At 45.5% G+C, this 16,108-nt stretch overlaps 1 protein-coding gene across 1 annotated transcript; it reads right to left on the bottom strand.

The window, feature by feature from the left end:
• Positions 1 to 946: 946 nt before the first annotated feature.
• Positions 947 to 2,062, bottom strand: KCNJ1 (potassium inwardly-rectifying channel, subfamily J, member 1). The gene has a single exon (XM_009867773.1). The coding sequence runs from the start codon at positions 2,060 to 2,062 to the stop codon at positions 947 to 949; it is 1,116 nt and encodes a 371-aa protein (XP_009866075.1).
• Between the last annotated feature and the right edge of the window lie 14,046 nt (positions 2,063 to 16,108).

Raw genomic sequence — 16,108 nt, 5'->3', positions numbered from 1 at the left:
AAGGATACATCTTGAGCTGGGAATTTCCTCTTTTCCCCCAGCAAACTGCTTTTCTGCCAGGTGTGAAGCTGTCGATGTGTTCTTCATCTCACCTTCTTTCTGGAAAATTGTCGTCTGCTGCTTCTTAATTTCAGTGAGTCAGCTCCTGGGGAAGTGGAGAGAAGAGTATCTGAAGGGTGAGACAGTTTGGAATAAGCTATAAAATTCTTCTTCTCCCGTAACGGGTCTCCGCTTCTCCTTATTTCTTCACTTTCCAGGTCCATGTGGTTGATTTTCCCTGAAAGGAATCAAAGGCTTTCACGGGAGAGCAGCTGTATTTCACAGAGTCCTAGATGCAGCAGGGTGGCCCAAACTTTGTCTCCTCTAGCTTCTGAAGCATGTACCGTCCCTTAACCCTGCATTTCTGGAGAGGTACCATTCTCAAAGAAAGAAGGAATTGTTTCAAAATATTCAAAAGTGCTCAAGTGTTCCAGACTCAGAGAGTCTGCTTTCATGGAGGACTCCGGCAAACAGAAGCATACTCTTTTTTTGAGGTTTTGGCTCCTAAGTCCCTTAGTTTCCTTTAGCTTTGCCTTCCATCTCCCCTTTTCATGTTCTTATTCTACCAGCTATGTGTTTTTAACTTGTCCTAAAGTTTCACTCTATCTTTTTCAGGCTTTTTAAGCCGACTCTGGGAACTGAAGTGAGTTGGACGTTCCAACATAGCAGCTTCATAAAATGTCCCATGGGTATAAAAATATAAATTCTATCAAATATACATATAGTGTAGTTAAATAGTATTCTGGAGATCACTGGTTTTCTGTTCCTCATTGATTTGAGGCTTTTGAGAAGATAAATGCTGTTTTAGAGTAAAAAAACCAAACAAACCACACTTGTTTCTCTTTTGTTTTGCTAAGTTATGAATCCTCTCAAGGCTGAATTAGAAATGTCCTGTGCATGTCTGGCACTACATTTTTGTGTCACTGGTTTCGCTAACTTCTGACAAGACAAACCCAGGGTTGTCGTAGCCTTTCTTCTCTTTGGCTTTAGCATCTTTCTCGTTGTAGAGGCAGAAGGCGCAGTGGGGAGTCTCCACAGCCACCGTCTTGCTGAAGTTCTGGAAGTCTACTCTGTATTTCCCTTCTTTGGTCTTGGACACGATAGGAGCAAAGCGATAACCCCAGAGCACCTCTTCTGGGATGTAGGATGTCCTCACTTGGCAGGTAGCACTGGTGGCTTCAACCGTCCCATCTAAAAACACCACCAGTTCGAAATCTTGCTGCAGAATGGTTTCTGCTGCCATGTGGAAGAACGGGCTGTTCTTATCTATGATATGATAAATAGTTAGCGGGGAAATGAAGAAGAGGTTCTCGTTGCCAGCGTCAACCACAAATTCGATGTTGACCTGGTCCAAAATGATTGTTTCTCCTTCTGGGGTGATGGTGGTCTTTAAGAGCTTGCCGTAGATGTGGCTCCCAATGAGGAGACTCTTCCTGAGGTTCGCCACCCGGATAAGGAGGCAGAGCTTCCCCCCACGTTTGCTGATGACGGCGTTCTTGCTGAAGGTGATGGTCTTAGCCCGGTTTTTGGACCTCGATATCTTGGCCAAGATGGCACCGCACATGAAAGAATTGATGATGACCCCCAAGATAGACTGGAAGATGAGCAGGAAAATGGCAGTGGCACACTGCTCCGTGACGCATCTGAAGCCGTAACCGATGGTCACCTGGGTCTCCAAGGAGAAGAGGAAAGCTGAAGTGAGGCCGTTGATGTTCTCCACACAGGGCGTGTGGTTCATGGAAGGATTGAATTCCGGGAGGTCTTTGTGGATGTACGCCACGACATACCAGAGGAGACCAAAGAGAAACCAGCTGCCTAAGAAGGCTGAAATGAAGATGGTCATTTTGTATCTCCATCGGAGATCCAGGATGGTTGTCCATATATCGATCAAGAAGACAAACCTTGACCGTTCTACGTTGCCGAACTCTATGTTACACCTTCCATCTTTGGAGACGAGCCTCGCTCTCCGCCGGCTGCGTTCCCTGAGGTGGCTGGTGAAGCGTTTCCGGAGGTAGTTGAACATTCCCTCTGCTGGTGGTGTTCTGGAGAGTAAAAAAAAAAAAAGAAACGTTGTAGGTAACGCAGGTTTTGTTTATACCTGCAGGTGAGAAGTAAATCCTGAAGAAGTCTCAAGATGCTTGTTTACGAAAAAAGTTATCTAATTTGCATATTTTCCCTGGTGGGGGGAAAAGTTCCAGTAAGTATGAGAGGAAACTATAAGTTTTTTGCCTAAGGAGCATTCCAGGGAAAAAAATAATCATTTTGGCTGGCTCGAATCAGTCAACTGTTAATATTACTTGAGTAAGTGGAGGCGTAGAGAAGCAGGTGACTTCATCGCAGACCCATGTTGGGAAGACTGGTGGGGAGTAGCTGGGTTTTAAGGAGGTCTTTCTGCCTTTTAGAAAGTGAAGTGGGCCCTTTCTGTCCAAATACATGCGTGTGCACATCGACTTGAAACCCTGGATGGGATGTGGATAATGAATCGAGGAAGAAACGAGAGGAGATGCAGGAGGCATGATGAAGTGAGATATGCGGTTATTTTTAGCATAGTTATAGACTGGGTTTGAATATATGAGTTTCACACCCTGGAGTCACAGAAGCATCTCAGACAGGACTTTTGGGTGAGATTTTAGCAGTGGGAGAACTTAGGTGTTTGTTCACCCCAAAGGTAATGCTAAGACTAAAGGATTAGATTCAGAAATCCATTCTTAGAATCATAGAATCCTAGAAAAATTCAGGTTGGAAAAGCCCGTTGGGATCATCGAGTCCAACCATTAACCCTACACTACAAGTTCACCCCTAAACCATCTCACCCAACACCACATCTAAACAACACTTGAACACACCCAGGGATGGCGACTCAACCCCCTCCCTAGGCAGTCTGTTCCAGGGTCTGACCTCTCTTTCCGTGAAGAATTTCTTCCTAATGTCCAGCTTAAACCTGCCCTGTTGCAACTTGCAACCATCCCCCCTGGTTCTGTCCCTTTCTTAAAGGAAAGTGTAGCTTAGCATCCTTGTTAATTTTATTCTTTGTGACTGGCCATGTCAGGAAAAAAAACCCAAACAAACCATAAAACCTCATGGAGTAAGAGTCATCGATAGAGAAAATACTACAGATGTGTTCAGACTGGAATTTGGATCAAGCTATGTTTGGAAAATTCCCAGTCTTGGAGTTTTTCAGACGTGTGGGTGTGAGGAGAGATTGATCCGCTGCAGAATTAGCATTTATTTTATGTGATCATGGACAGGTCTAGGCTCTGATTTCCACCCCAAACTTAGGAATGGCCTTAGAAATAAAGGCTTGACCACACTTCAAGCCTAAAATGTTTTGTTGCTGGAGAGGATGAGTTACACCTGACGGTGTTCCCTTGTGTGTCTCTTTGTTTAGCCTCTGTTAAACAAAATTCTTCTCGCGTCGCTGAATTGAACTGCGTCCTGTAATCGTATTTCTTGAGGGCAAAATGCTTCAGCTTAAACGCACCTGAAATAAATTAAGAACTGGAGGGGAAAACACCTTCACTGCTGACTCACACCAAGGATATTCTGAGTTGTACCGTGTCTCTGTGTCTGCCACGCAGACCTGGCTGTTTTGGGGAGCTGCTGTTACGGAAAGTCTTTTCTTCAGAAAGACCCAAACTCCGAGAGTGCATCTCTGATCAGAAGATGCTGGGGGCTCTCTAATTCTTTGCTACTGGTGCTTTACTTCTGCGTTACCTTACCAAATAGATGATGGTAAAACAACCCTAAGGAAAGATTTTTTTTAAAAAAAATTTATTTTGCATAATAGATAATTCCCTGTGCTAGTTGTGCAGCTGACTCCTAACTGACAGCAGAGGGTGCCTCTGCGGGTCCCCTTTTCTTGTCACTACAGTTGTTTTATGAAGGAAGGAACTGCTGTTTGGCAAAGTCTTTACTCTTTAGGCATCTAGATGAGCTTCAGAGGAGCTGCTGATGTCGTAGGTGGCTGAATCAGAAAACCTTCCATTAGACACATTTGCAGGGACCAGAGAATGCTTTTAGATACGACAGTCGGCAGCAAAGGGAAAATATTAAATTATCAAGGATGGAGCCTAAGTAGAGTTTAATTACATTTTATAAAGCCAAAGTACGTTCTAGTTGCCCTTGTTTGCATCAGCAGCCCTGAGAATGGGTTTGTTTGGTACACTTGCCCTCTTTCTGTACTCGAGACTCAAATCACCTTTGTTTGCCCATTCAAATCAGGATGGAAAAGTGAAGGTCACTTCTGCTGTAATGTAGCTTTTTCACTGTTCTAAACTTTTGCTGGTGAATTTATTGGTTGTGAATGTAGCTGACAAAGGTTAAACTTTAAACACGTATCCGAGGAAGGGGGAATGAAGTTGCTTTCTGAATAATCCTCAAGTTTTATTTTCCTGATGTGCCCTTAGCATGTTCCCGCTAATGCGTAGTTTGAGCAAAAATAAAATATTCCTATTTTGCTACACACTATTCAAAGTTTTCCAGTTTTCTCACACCACTCTTGTGCAAAAACATGCAGCTTCAGCTACCCTGTCCATCTTCTTGTGCTAGGGGTCATGATAAAATCCTACCACAAGGTCTGATGCAGCCTTCGCTGGAAATTTTAGGAAATTTGGATGTACAATTCAGATAATCCCAGAAGAGACGAGAGCAAGCTAGCCAGCACGGTCATCAGCCTGGGACCTTGAAAACAGCTCCCCAACTTTACCATTATTATGTTTTCCCGCCTTTTTAAATCTTGCGTCCGCTCTTCAGAGGCTGTTTTACAAGCCCTGCTGAAGCTGCCCCCGAGCAGATCAAAGAGGCCGAAGAATCGCACCCTTCAGGCAGGATGACAAAGGAATTCTCCCTTCAACAAATCTTTCTAGCTCCCACACACCAGTGAAGTGTGTTGATTTGCTTCAGCAGGAGAAAAATTCCCTCCTGTATAAGTGAGTACATCACGGGCTGTCTCGAGGAGATTATATAAAGCGAGTTATATAATGCAGCACTTAAAATCCTTCCAGTTTCAATCAGCGAAGGGGACCCAACTGCCTCTTAGCTAATATTTACCAGGATATGTTTCCTGTTGGACCCAAATAAACAAGGTGTTGCTGTCTGTCTTGCATGTGAAATTCTGCGTCGCAGGAGCTGCCGCTGTCCCCAGGCGTAATGTGTTTACCGAAGGTGCACTGCCTGCACTCTTGGACTGTGGGGCATTTGCCAATTGAAAGTCCTCGATGAATAAAGATGACATGTCAAGGTTAGCTACGAAAACAACGAGTTTCCACTTCCCTCTTCCAGCCTTGTATTTCACAGAGTGAGCAGAAAACTTAGATTGCCGGCCTCCAATTCCGAACTAATCTATCCACCCAGAATATTTGATAGATGCCCAGAAAGTTGCCTACACATGCACTTCCACCTTTTCCCTGCAAGTAGGTAACGACACCTTGAGTATACTGTGTCCAGTTTTGGGTGTTGGAGTGAGTGCAGAGGAGAGCGACAAAGCTTGGGAAGGGCCTGGAGAATGAATCTTATGAGGAATGATGGAAGGAGCTGGGGCTGTTGAGTGTGAAGAAGAGGCTGAGGGGAGACCTCCTCACTCTCTGCAACTGCCTGAAAGGATGTTGTAGAGAGGTTGGTGCTGGTCTCTTCTCACAGGTAATTACAGAATTATATTTTTGGTGATAGAAGAAGAGGGAAGCCGGTTAGCTCAGTGGTTTGAGCACAGTGCTGGCAACAAGGACCAACACTGAGATCGCGGGTTCGATTCCTGCTCGGTCCCCATGTGTTGCCTGGCATACTCGAGAGGTGGCGTCCCTGCCCAAAACAGGGAGGTTGGACTAGATGATCTCTAAGGTCCCTTCCAGCCTATGCCATTCTATAATTCTGTGATTTGGAATGGCTTCAAACTTCAAGAAGGTAGGGTTAGACTGGATGTCAGGACAAATCTTTTCACAGCAAGAGTGGTCAGAGATTGGCACAGGCTGCCCAGGGAGGTGATTGAGCCCCCATCCCAGGAGGTGTTTAAAGGTCATTTAGATGTGGTGTTGGGTGAGGTGGTTTAGAGGTGAGCTTTGTAAGTAGGGTTAGTTTTTGGACTCGATGATGCCAAGGGTCTTTTTCCAACCCGAATGATTCTGTGATTACCATTCCTGGTGGCTGCGTACCAGCTGGAGCGAGCTCAGAAGTGTGATTGAGCAGTTCTCTTTGCTCTTACTTGCTTTCAAATGGTTTGTTCTGAACAAATGTTGAATGTGGGCGATAACGACCGGGCGCTTTAATTGTTCTTTGAGTAAATCCTTTGTGCAGAGCACATGAATCCGGGGAAATGGCTTTAATCTCAGCCACGCGCGGCATTTGAGGAGATCAGCGAGTGAAGGAAGGGGAAGGTATTTAATGTTTGATGGGGGCCCGACGAGAACAAAGTTCTCGGCTTCACACGTTTTCCTTCCCTCGCAGCGACGGATGTACGAGCAAAGTTGGCAGGACAGAAACATTAGGAGGCGACAGCATAAATGAAAAGCAGCCCACTGAACCTGCTGCTTTTGTCAGAAAAACATCTTTGTTAGGGATTCGGATGGAGTTCTAAGAGGCTTAGGTAGAAGAAAGGGGGATACACAGTTAAAGGATTATTTTTTTTCAGCCTTGTTGAGGTCTTTTCAAAACTCAGATCTTCTTTCAGTCCTTTCTGTGTTTTTCTTTTTGTTAAACTTTCTCGGAACAAAGGAGGTGAAATATCCAATTCCTAATACCTTATAAAATCCTTTTTTATTACAAAAGCAAACTATGACACTTAGTCTCATGGTGTCCCATCTGCGGTGCTAAGGAGAGCTAGCCCTCTGGTGAATCAGTCTGAAGTATAACAAGAATATAAATTCACTTAAAGCAGCCACTTAGCCCTAGGGTTGTGTCTAAAATGACTGATTTACACCATCCCCTGTGTCTGCTTGATCTTTCCGCGTTCACAAAGGGACCGGACCTGCTCGTGGTACTGGCCAGCTCACCAAGCTCCTTTTGAACCTGGCAACATCATCGTGAAATGTTTACTCCTTGAGTTGGAGCACTGAATGTGGTGGCCGTGCCTCCAAAAAGGTTGACTGAAATGACTGTTCCATGTGGGAAACCTGATCCTGCCATTGGGCTCAGCATCCTAATCTGGGCAGTTTGTGACAGCTGCGTTTTGCCAACCTGAAGTCCAATGGAATTTCTGGTGGATACACCAAAGGATCTTATTCCCTGCCTTGGCCTCTCTTGAATTGCTGTCAGATGTTCCAGAGCTGCCCTTTTCGCTTGCAGTGATGGTCGTTCTTCATGAGGAGCAAAGTGGTACCTGTGTATTCATTCGTAATATCCCCTGTCAATATGAAATACCTCTAGAACAGATGCCTTTCAGCTCAGATTGCTGTAAGCACACAGGTTTATGTGAGTACCTAATGAATAAGTCCTTTTAAGTGCCAAACTTTCCTCTTTAGATAGGGCGGAGGAAGGCTTCAGCCTTTTGTCTTTTAAGCTGGGTCAACCAGAGTTGTCCCAGTCACTCCAATGGGGATTTAACAAGGACCTTTACCATCCCCTCCCTTCCTTCGCCCATGTCCTGATTTTTAAGAGAAGGAGACGTGTGGGCTCTGACCTGTGTGGGGTGTGCAGACTCCTCAGGAGCTGTTGGGCTTGTACTTCCAATAAAGTTTCAGTGCTAACAAGGAGCAAAGTTATATCCAGGAATGTTGCCACCTCGCCGTGGTTTGAAAAGACAGGCTGCTGTTTCCCCTCACAAAGCTGACTTGGAGAAATAATTCATTCATGAGAACACAGGCACATGAATAAATGAACGAGCGGGCACTGCAGCTGTGGAGACTTGGGCAAATCGTGTTTTCTGAAAGCTTGGGAGCGGTTGGGGTCCTCAGAACACTTACTAGAGGTGTGCAAATAATAAATTTACAGCAACGTAGACATTACTGTCATTGTTAGCGATGAATAGTGTTGTTCTGCACGCAAAAATAATGCATGACATGGGGAGGGAGTCTCAGGATTTCAGCTGACTGGAGAGCAAATGACACTTGTACAAGAGCTCTGTCTAGACAAAACCACTTGCCAGGGCTCTCCAGCCATGACTGCTTCCTAAGCATGAAAAAAAGCTTCATTCTTTGATATTTTGGCAGTGCCAGCCTAATTCCACAGCTAGGCTGTATCTCCCAGAGCACCTTCGGCTGCGGCAGAGAGTTGCTGTGCAGCTCCAGCCTCAGGGCGTATCATGAGATCTGCAGCCCAGCTGGGTGGGAGAACAGAGAACTGGGAGCTAAGCTGTCTTTAGAGCAGGATTTCCCACCAAGAGCTAATTCTATTCTCAGACAATTAGATTTCTATTGAAAATATTCAGTCGTCGGTAAGACATTAATTTGAATTTACTCGCAAGTCTCGAAAATAAAGTGTTCTGCTTTTTGTAAAGGAGAAAGGCAGGTTTTGCCCCGTTATTTTCTCCTCCCTGTTGCCAGAAAAAGGCATCGCACCCTAAATGTGTGAGAAGGGCTGGCTGCAATGAGCTCTCTGCGCAAATGAGAGCAGAAAGTGCCTGTATCTACACCGTGACCAGACGTGGGCTGGGGAGGCAATACTGCATAAACACCACCTGTAAAAGCCACGGGGAAAACGGGCAGAGTCATGTGAGCCACTTCTTTTCTTGTTCTTTGCTGGAGCATTTAAGGGGTTGAATCATTAACTCGCAATTTGTTTCGACAGGTTGGCAATGTCAAGTCGCAGTCACCGGCGTGGTGCGGCGAAAGGGCTCTCTGCAGAAGCCCCAAAGGCTGAGAGGCAGCTGACTCGGGCTAGGAGACAGCCCTTACCCAAGGCAAAAACCACCCGTGAGCGCCCTGACCTTGCTTCGGCATCTAATCTCAAGGTATCTCAGTCCTCAGCATCACCTTGTCGCGTAAAATCTGCCATTCGCGCCCGCTCTTTCTTTGCAAAGAGTTGGTCGATTTAAATGGATAGCGACTTCGTGCCACCCTAAAAAGCTCGAGGTGTGGGGAAGATTGCTGACAGTGAACACAACGAGTTCCCAAGTCATTGCAACAACTTGGAAAAAAAGGTCCTTGCTCACACCATGCACAAGAAAAGCTCGAGGAACGAAAAGCGAGTGTTGCTGTGGTATAAAGTGTGTAGTTCACAAATAATAGCCAGTTCTAGCTCCAGAGCAGAGAAAAAAAATAATTAGAATGTAGCTCAACAGCCTTGCTAGCCCTGTGTGGCCGCACGCCTTTGGGACAGGATCTGCCCTAGGGTTTGTCAGGTCTCTCTGTGTGAAGCTGAGGAAGATGAGGGAAGAGCAAGGAGCACCTCGCCTGAGTGATGCTGCGCTGGGAAGCTCCTTTGAATTCTGGGTTTTCATGATATTGACTGCATGTAGCTTATCCCGGTAGGAATTGCACGCTGTGGTATCGTTGCCCTGCCGCCTTCTTCACCTGCTTGTAGCACGGTGTAGTAGGTGCCAGCAGTTTGGGGATATTTTTGTGTTGTAAAGCGCCGTCCTGTTGCAGCCTTTACCTTTAGACAGGCTGTGATTCCACTATCCCAGTCTTTTGTGATTGCCAAGGTGACTTTGATTTCTAAACTGGGGCAAAACCACTGTGCTCCACTGGTTTGCTGCCCATAAGCCAACCACAGCAGCCTAGGGCTCGACAAGCCAGACTCAAATCCCTGCTTTGCCAAGTTCCCCTTGGGAACGCCAGCCCTGAAGAGTTTTTCGAATAATAGGGCTGTGAGAGAAGAGAATTGGTGATGTGATAGACGGTGGCTGCGTTCTGCAGTTTCACCTGAAATGGTTAAGGATGTGAAGAGGAAAAAATAAGATTTCTTGGCTGGGAAGCAGGCAGTTGCGGAGCTGTTGTCCTGACCTTGTGGTCTCAGACCGTTTCTATTGCTTTCTACCCCATGTTCCCTGTCTGCAAAGGAAATGAGAATAATTCCAGAGCTTTACGTGTGGCTATGAGGCTGTTTCAATGTTGGGAATGGTTTTTCTTTATGCGACGTTCTTGAGTTTGCTTTTTACTTCGGGAGTTAAAGAACCACCCTAATGGCTGTAATCGAAACCAGTGGCCTGCAGCTGATAATGCAGGGAATGGGAGTGTCTGGGAGGGGGAATGTAACCTCTTAACTTTTACTGTACATCTAAACAGCAAAAAAACCAATGGTGAAACCACAGAGTGGTTAAACAGGGAAAGGATTCATCACATTACTGAACAGATGCACGGCTCCTTTTGGATAATACAGGCTCTCTCCTGTAGGAAGCTGTTTATTTTTCCTTCCTTCTGACATGCTGAGCTTATATCGAAGCCCATCACTTGCTACCTGTTGCTTTTCCCTGCTCCTTTTCCTGCTTGCTGGGCCCCTGAGCGTGCCGGAGGCAGATCGGCACTTGCTGCCTGGTGCCTCGTGTTTCATCATCTGAGGTTCCACAATAAAAGAGTATCAGACACTGGTAGTTTGGAAAGATTTCTCTTCATCGTGCAGGGCTCTGATCACAAGCTCTGCAAACTTTGACTGGTGGGTTTTTGTCCTACCTCTGGGTCCTGAAGCCCGATTGCTGTGATGTGCAACCAGGCTGTCTAGGTACATCCTGTCCCATTCCAGCCTCAGCTCGGTACTTTCCTTCGCCCAGCTCTTCTTCTTATTATTATTATTTTATCACTATTGAATGCCATGAAGCTAAACAAGTCCTCAAGAACAAATCCTGAGGACCAAATCTCAACAGGCAGCTACTTGCCTGATATTCTACTTTTTTTCCCCACATCTCCTGCAGGAAGCTTTTAGTTAAGTGATTATTCCCTGAAATACTAAAACTCAAAATTGCCCCTTTTAAGGCTGATTTCTGCTTTGGGGGGCACGCACAGCGCCCTTTGAACGCATTGGAGAGCACCAGCTGCAAATCTAAAGATGGGAAGAGGGTCTGCTTTCCCTGGGGTATGCGGTATTTCACCAGCAGAGCTTTTTCTATGCCAATCCTTCAGTTACTTCTGTGTTCCTAATTATTTATATAAGTGTAATTGACTTGCGAGACATTCTTGGCTTTCAGTATGCATTGAGTGAATTATTGACCCATCACACGGGTCATTGATGTGAAGAGACGTATGAACAAACTCTGTGCGAAGTAGCTACTTTGCATTCTTAATAGCAAATGTAAGCCATTAATAACTTTGCTGCTCAATGCGCTCGGAGCCTGCCCAATTTTCGTCTGCCATGCATATGGCTGAGTTCACCCTGGCTATAATTTGAAATTCATTGGGCACGGACTTCATCTCCTCGTGCTACTTTAAAATCTCTCCTGTGCGGAGATGCGAGATGCTAATTCCAGAGTTCATGGCTGACTTGAGATGTTACATTAGAAAAATCAAATCCAATTAAATCAACTTATTACCGAGGTCAGAGACCGGCATTCGGCACACTCTATTCCGTGCTGTTTCGCAGCAAAGAGTGAACTTAGCGAGCGTGTTATGTCTCAACTCATAAACAGGTTAATCTGCCCTAGCAAGAAGGCTTCTGGCTGCAGGACCTAGGAAACGTTCCCCAGATATCTCAGTGTGCACGTTTTTGTGTGTACTATGGGACCACACGTAGGAGAATATAAATGAGAGGTGCCCACTTGGCAAAGACTTCTTAGCTAAGAAGAAGAAAAGCTGCATGTGTAATATTTTCATATTCTCAGCCAGGAGTGGAACAGAGGGGAATACACTATGGCCTCTTTCAAATGGACAAATATTAAGCCGATTACAGATGCTTTTGCAAATGAAAGCCTGAAGTTTAGATTTATTAGGAGTTCCCACACTGTGCGAGTCTTTGTGGTTAAATTACGCTATCGCCACGTGCCCGGTGGCGCTTTCTGCCTCTTATTATTCGGCATCTAACGCGTTTCCTGCAGGAGGTCCTTGTGTTCCAGACAAAACCAGAGAGAGAAGCGAGGAGAATGTTGAATTCTTACATACCCTTTACAAATAGCCTGCTGTCTCGTTTCCAATGGAAAATACAGTTTAACCTGCACAGGTATCTCACATCTTTCCCATTGATTTAGGAGCGAGCGAGCTCAAGTGGCCACTTCAGTAACTCGGCTGCCTCGGGGTTCCTCTCAGTCCTCATCTCAAGGTGAATTGCTTCTATCTGATTACCTAGATTCCTATTCTAATTTTAAGCTTCTGCTTCTTTTAAGTGCTTAATTTGAACCTGGAACTAACTTGCTTTCAAAAGCGAGGCTCTTGCCTCAAGTAATAACGAGGCTTTAAAAAAAAAAAAAAAATCTTGTGTCTCGTTTGTGCAGAATTCAATTATGTAGCAGACCTCAGGATGGTGTTTGAGATTTCCAGAGTCCTGGGAAAGTGGTGTAAAAGCCACGAATTGTTCACCCTCACCTCACTTTACTCCTCAAAATGTTAGAAAAGCCCAGGCAGCTAATTTAAGAGAGACTCTAAAGTGTATGTGAGGACTGGAGGAGCTCTTCTTCATGGTATCTCGTCTCACCGGGCTGTGTGAGCAACCAGGGCAACGAGATTAGGCATAACCTCCAAATTTGAGAAGAATAAAGGAACTGAGATGAACTTCTCAATACTAGCAAACACTCCCATTCAGATCACAGCAGCTGTATCCTATCATGTGTCATTTATATAAGTGCTTCTTTTTCTCTTTGGGGTGGAAATTCCTAGATTTTCAAACAGTGTCTCCCTGGTTTTTACCCATTCCGTGTGGACATTTCTCTCTACAGCACAGAAGACAGTTTAGAGAGTTTGTTAGACATGAGCCAACTTAAATTATTTTGCATTTGTTGTGGAATACTGAAAAGAAAATGTGCCAAAGCCCTGCCTCATGAAATAAAGAAGAGAATAAAGCCACTTTACCTCTGTGAGCACTCAGTATGGAGCGTGCAAACTCATCAGCTGCTCGCAGCCTGGATGTGGTCCAAGCTACCTGTCTGTTAGAAAAGAAGATATTCAGGGTGGGCTAACAAAAAACCCTCTGGATCTTAACTATAAAGCTCCTTTTCTCCAGTTCATAGGCTAAAACTACAGTCCCGTTGTGCAAACAAGAACTAGAAGCTCGGGGTATAAAGCTGGTATGGCTTTTGGTGGGTTGTGCTGCTGGGGGAATAGACACTTGGTTTGGAAGGTAAATCTGCAATCCTGTGTCTCGGTGCCTTCTTTCCCATTGGATTCCAAAGACTTAAGGATGAGCCTTAGTTTTCACGTGTTAAGGTGAGCTGCTGACAGCCCTTGAATCACAAAAGCAGCTTGTGAGTGCAGGATGCTCTGAACTCCACGGCTGGAAGGCGCTTTCACCACGACCACCCCCCTTCAAGACACACCCAGTTAGCCCCAAATATCACTGCTTACCGGCTCTAGGGCTGTATCCCGAGAACTTCTGCCAAGAAAACGTGAATTCCCAGGGTTGCTCCCCCTTACATTTCTCCTGAAACAGTCAAGGACAAATGACAGATCTGGATGGAGCTGGAAACCACAAGAAACCCGGCGCGAGAGCCTCTTTGCACCATCGGCCTCGCTACCCCCCAGCCCTCCCCCGTCTCCTTCGCACCCAAACACAAATCCATGATTAAGACTTAGCGCCCTTTGCCCTCCCCCTTCCCACCTCCACGCCTTGCTCCCGCTAAACCGGGCTGAATTTCCCCATCCTCACATCCTCCCCTCCCTCCTCCCTGGCTCGTTGCCACCTGCTTTTCAACCCCGTGCCCCCTCTTGTCCATCTTGAATCTGCATCTCCTTGACCATGTGCTTTTTTCTTTTTTTCTGCTCCCCTGTCCTCAGATTGGGAGCACAGCGCAGTGCTGCTATGTGCATCCGCAAATTACGTCTGATCTGATTGTGATGTATCTTGGGCAAAGGCACCTGGTGTGATTTAAGTATTTAATTTAAGCAAGTAGAGGCAGTTACTACACAAGCACCTATGGAAAAAGGCAGCGAGATGGGAAATAGAGGCAAGCATCACAGAAAGGGCACCTGTTACTTGCTGATCATTCAAACTCAAACTCTTATTTTTTTTGTGATTTGATTTCATAATGGTGATTTTTCCCCCCCCGCCCTTGTGTGGCCAAGTTGCATCATGCAGAAAATTGGTTTGTTTAAGGAAGAGCTCTTAGAGTGTCTTTCATCAAATGCTCTCGGAGAACGTCGCTAATAATTCATTAAATGGGCACTGTTGGCTGGAACACTTTTAATTACCACTTTCTGATGGGTCAACCCTTCAGCGGTGCGCCCTGACTTTTAAATTTACTACTAGCACATCTGCAGAATTTTTTTTTGCTGATGCTTACACGGGTTGAGGAAAGTAATTGACTGTGAGATTAAGGAAGCCAAGCGTGCGCTACGTGTTGTCATGCCCCAAATGGAAGACAATTTAAGGGTGGTTACTTTTTTTAACGGTAATTTTGAGAATCACGTTAGTGCAGCCTCTGAGCATCTCCGCGACGTCGGCTGTAGGGAAGATCTGTTATGTGCAGGTGAGACTGAAACATGCTGAGCTTTAGCTAGAGCTGTGAAAACTGTTGACAGTGTTTTCTTAAGCCTTGACAGCCTGGTTTAGGAGGGTGGAAACCAGAGCAGAGAATTATCAAAAGGGTTGTCCAAGGAAAGGTAAGCCAGCAAGTAAGCGGACTACAATCCAAACGTCTTGTTCTGCACAAAGAGAGGACTCTCTGGTTTTTCCTTGTCAAGGGGAAGAAAGAAGGGACAGTCTGTCTGAAAAGATCATAGATTTTCTCAGCTATCAAGAAAGCAGCATGGCACTGAGCATCTTACCTTGCGTCTTAAGCAGGAAAGGTGACTGTAGAAGGGAGGTGGATGAGAAAATCACCCGACTTTGCGTCCCTCAGACCCCGCAGTGCTTTGGTCCAACAGCTTCTGTCTCAAAGGAAGCGAGCCCAAGGCCCTCTTTGGCTTTTATGTGCGGCGGTGTCAGCTCAGACTGGTTGCCAGCTCATCTATATGCAACGGCTCATTAACATCGTGGCTCGGTTTAGATATTGTATGGGGAAGTCGGTATCGGATAAAAACCACAACGGCCAAAGTTAGGGAAAGCAGTGCGATATAACCTGAAGAAGCTGATGTTCCTCTTGCTGTCACCATCACCCAAGATTCCTGTCCCATCCCTCCATACAAGGGCAACAGAAGTGTCTTGACTTCCCATGTTCTGCAGAAGATTAAATTTGTATTTCTCAGTCCTTTGACAGAGCACCTTGGCATCCCAAGGGTAAGAGATTGAGTGACGTAAAGCCTGGAGATCCTCCCACTTACCACTAGGCACACAAAAAAATTAGGTGTCACTGAAGATGAGGTGTCTAGTAAAGCTGGAAATAAATTAATTCTCCCCTCAACATTAAAATCCCCAGACTGGAAGCTGATCTTCCCTTGGTTATGCAGGAATAAGAACCCGGTGCTTCTTACCAGGCACAGATGGAGGACATCCTGCAGGCAGGTTGAGTCTTAGAGGAGGGTGGGAAACAGGATTTGTATGTTTTATATATATATAAAAAAAGTATTTAATGCTCAGGCAGAGCCAGATCTGCTCACAGAGTTGAAACCAATGGGAGCTTTGTGACTCTGACGCAGGCGTTTGCCCCAGAGTGTTCTGAAGACAAAAAGCACCGATATAAAGAATTAAGCTCTGTTATTAGCTGTCCCATTGTTTTAATAGCTCCCTCTATTAAAAATAAATTTGATAATAGTCAAGCAGCACTTTTTCCTCTCCAAAGCATGTCAATCCATCTGTTACACCTCCTAAAAATCCTGTGAAGCAGGTGCGCCGAGGGCAACACCAACACAGACAGGTTTTTTCAAGCACCGATGGTGGCATTGCTCCAGATACTTTTACCAGGAGGTAACTGATGTGGTGTGGTCTAAAATAATCATACCGTGCCTAGTACACGCAGGAATCCTGCCCTTTTGCACCTATTGGCAGTTGGCGATGGCGCAAATTGAATTTTCTTGCGTCACAGGACGTGCCGCGGATTGTCCGACATGATTTTTCAAAGGAGCGAGCTAGTTCTCCTGCAATGAAACTCAATGGGATTTCTTTTTTTTTCCCCCACTAGCTTCAA

This window comes from Apaloderma vittatum, unplaced genomic scaffold, assembly GCF_000703405.1.
Source record: "Apaloderma vittatum isolate BGI_N311 unplaced genomic scaffold, ASM70340v1 scaffold1894, whole genome shotgun sequence".
NCBI classification, from domain to species: domain Eukaryota; kingdom Metazoa; phylum Chordata; class Aves; order Trogoniformes; family Trogonidae; genus Apaloderma; species Apaloderma vittatum.
This window is presented reverse-complemented; position numbering and strand designations above follow the sequence as displayed.

What these genes read in the sequence shown, in the direction of transcription:
- KCNJ1 (XM_009867773.1), bottom strand. Translation starts at nt 2,062, where the DNA reads ATGTTCAACTACCTCCGGAAACGCTTCACCAGCCACCTCAGGGAACGC.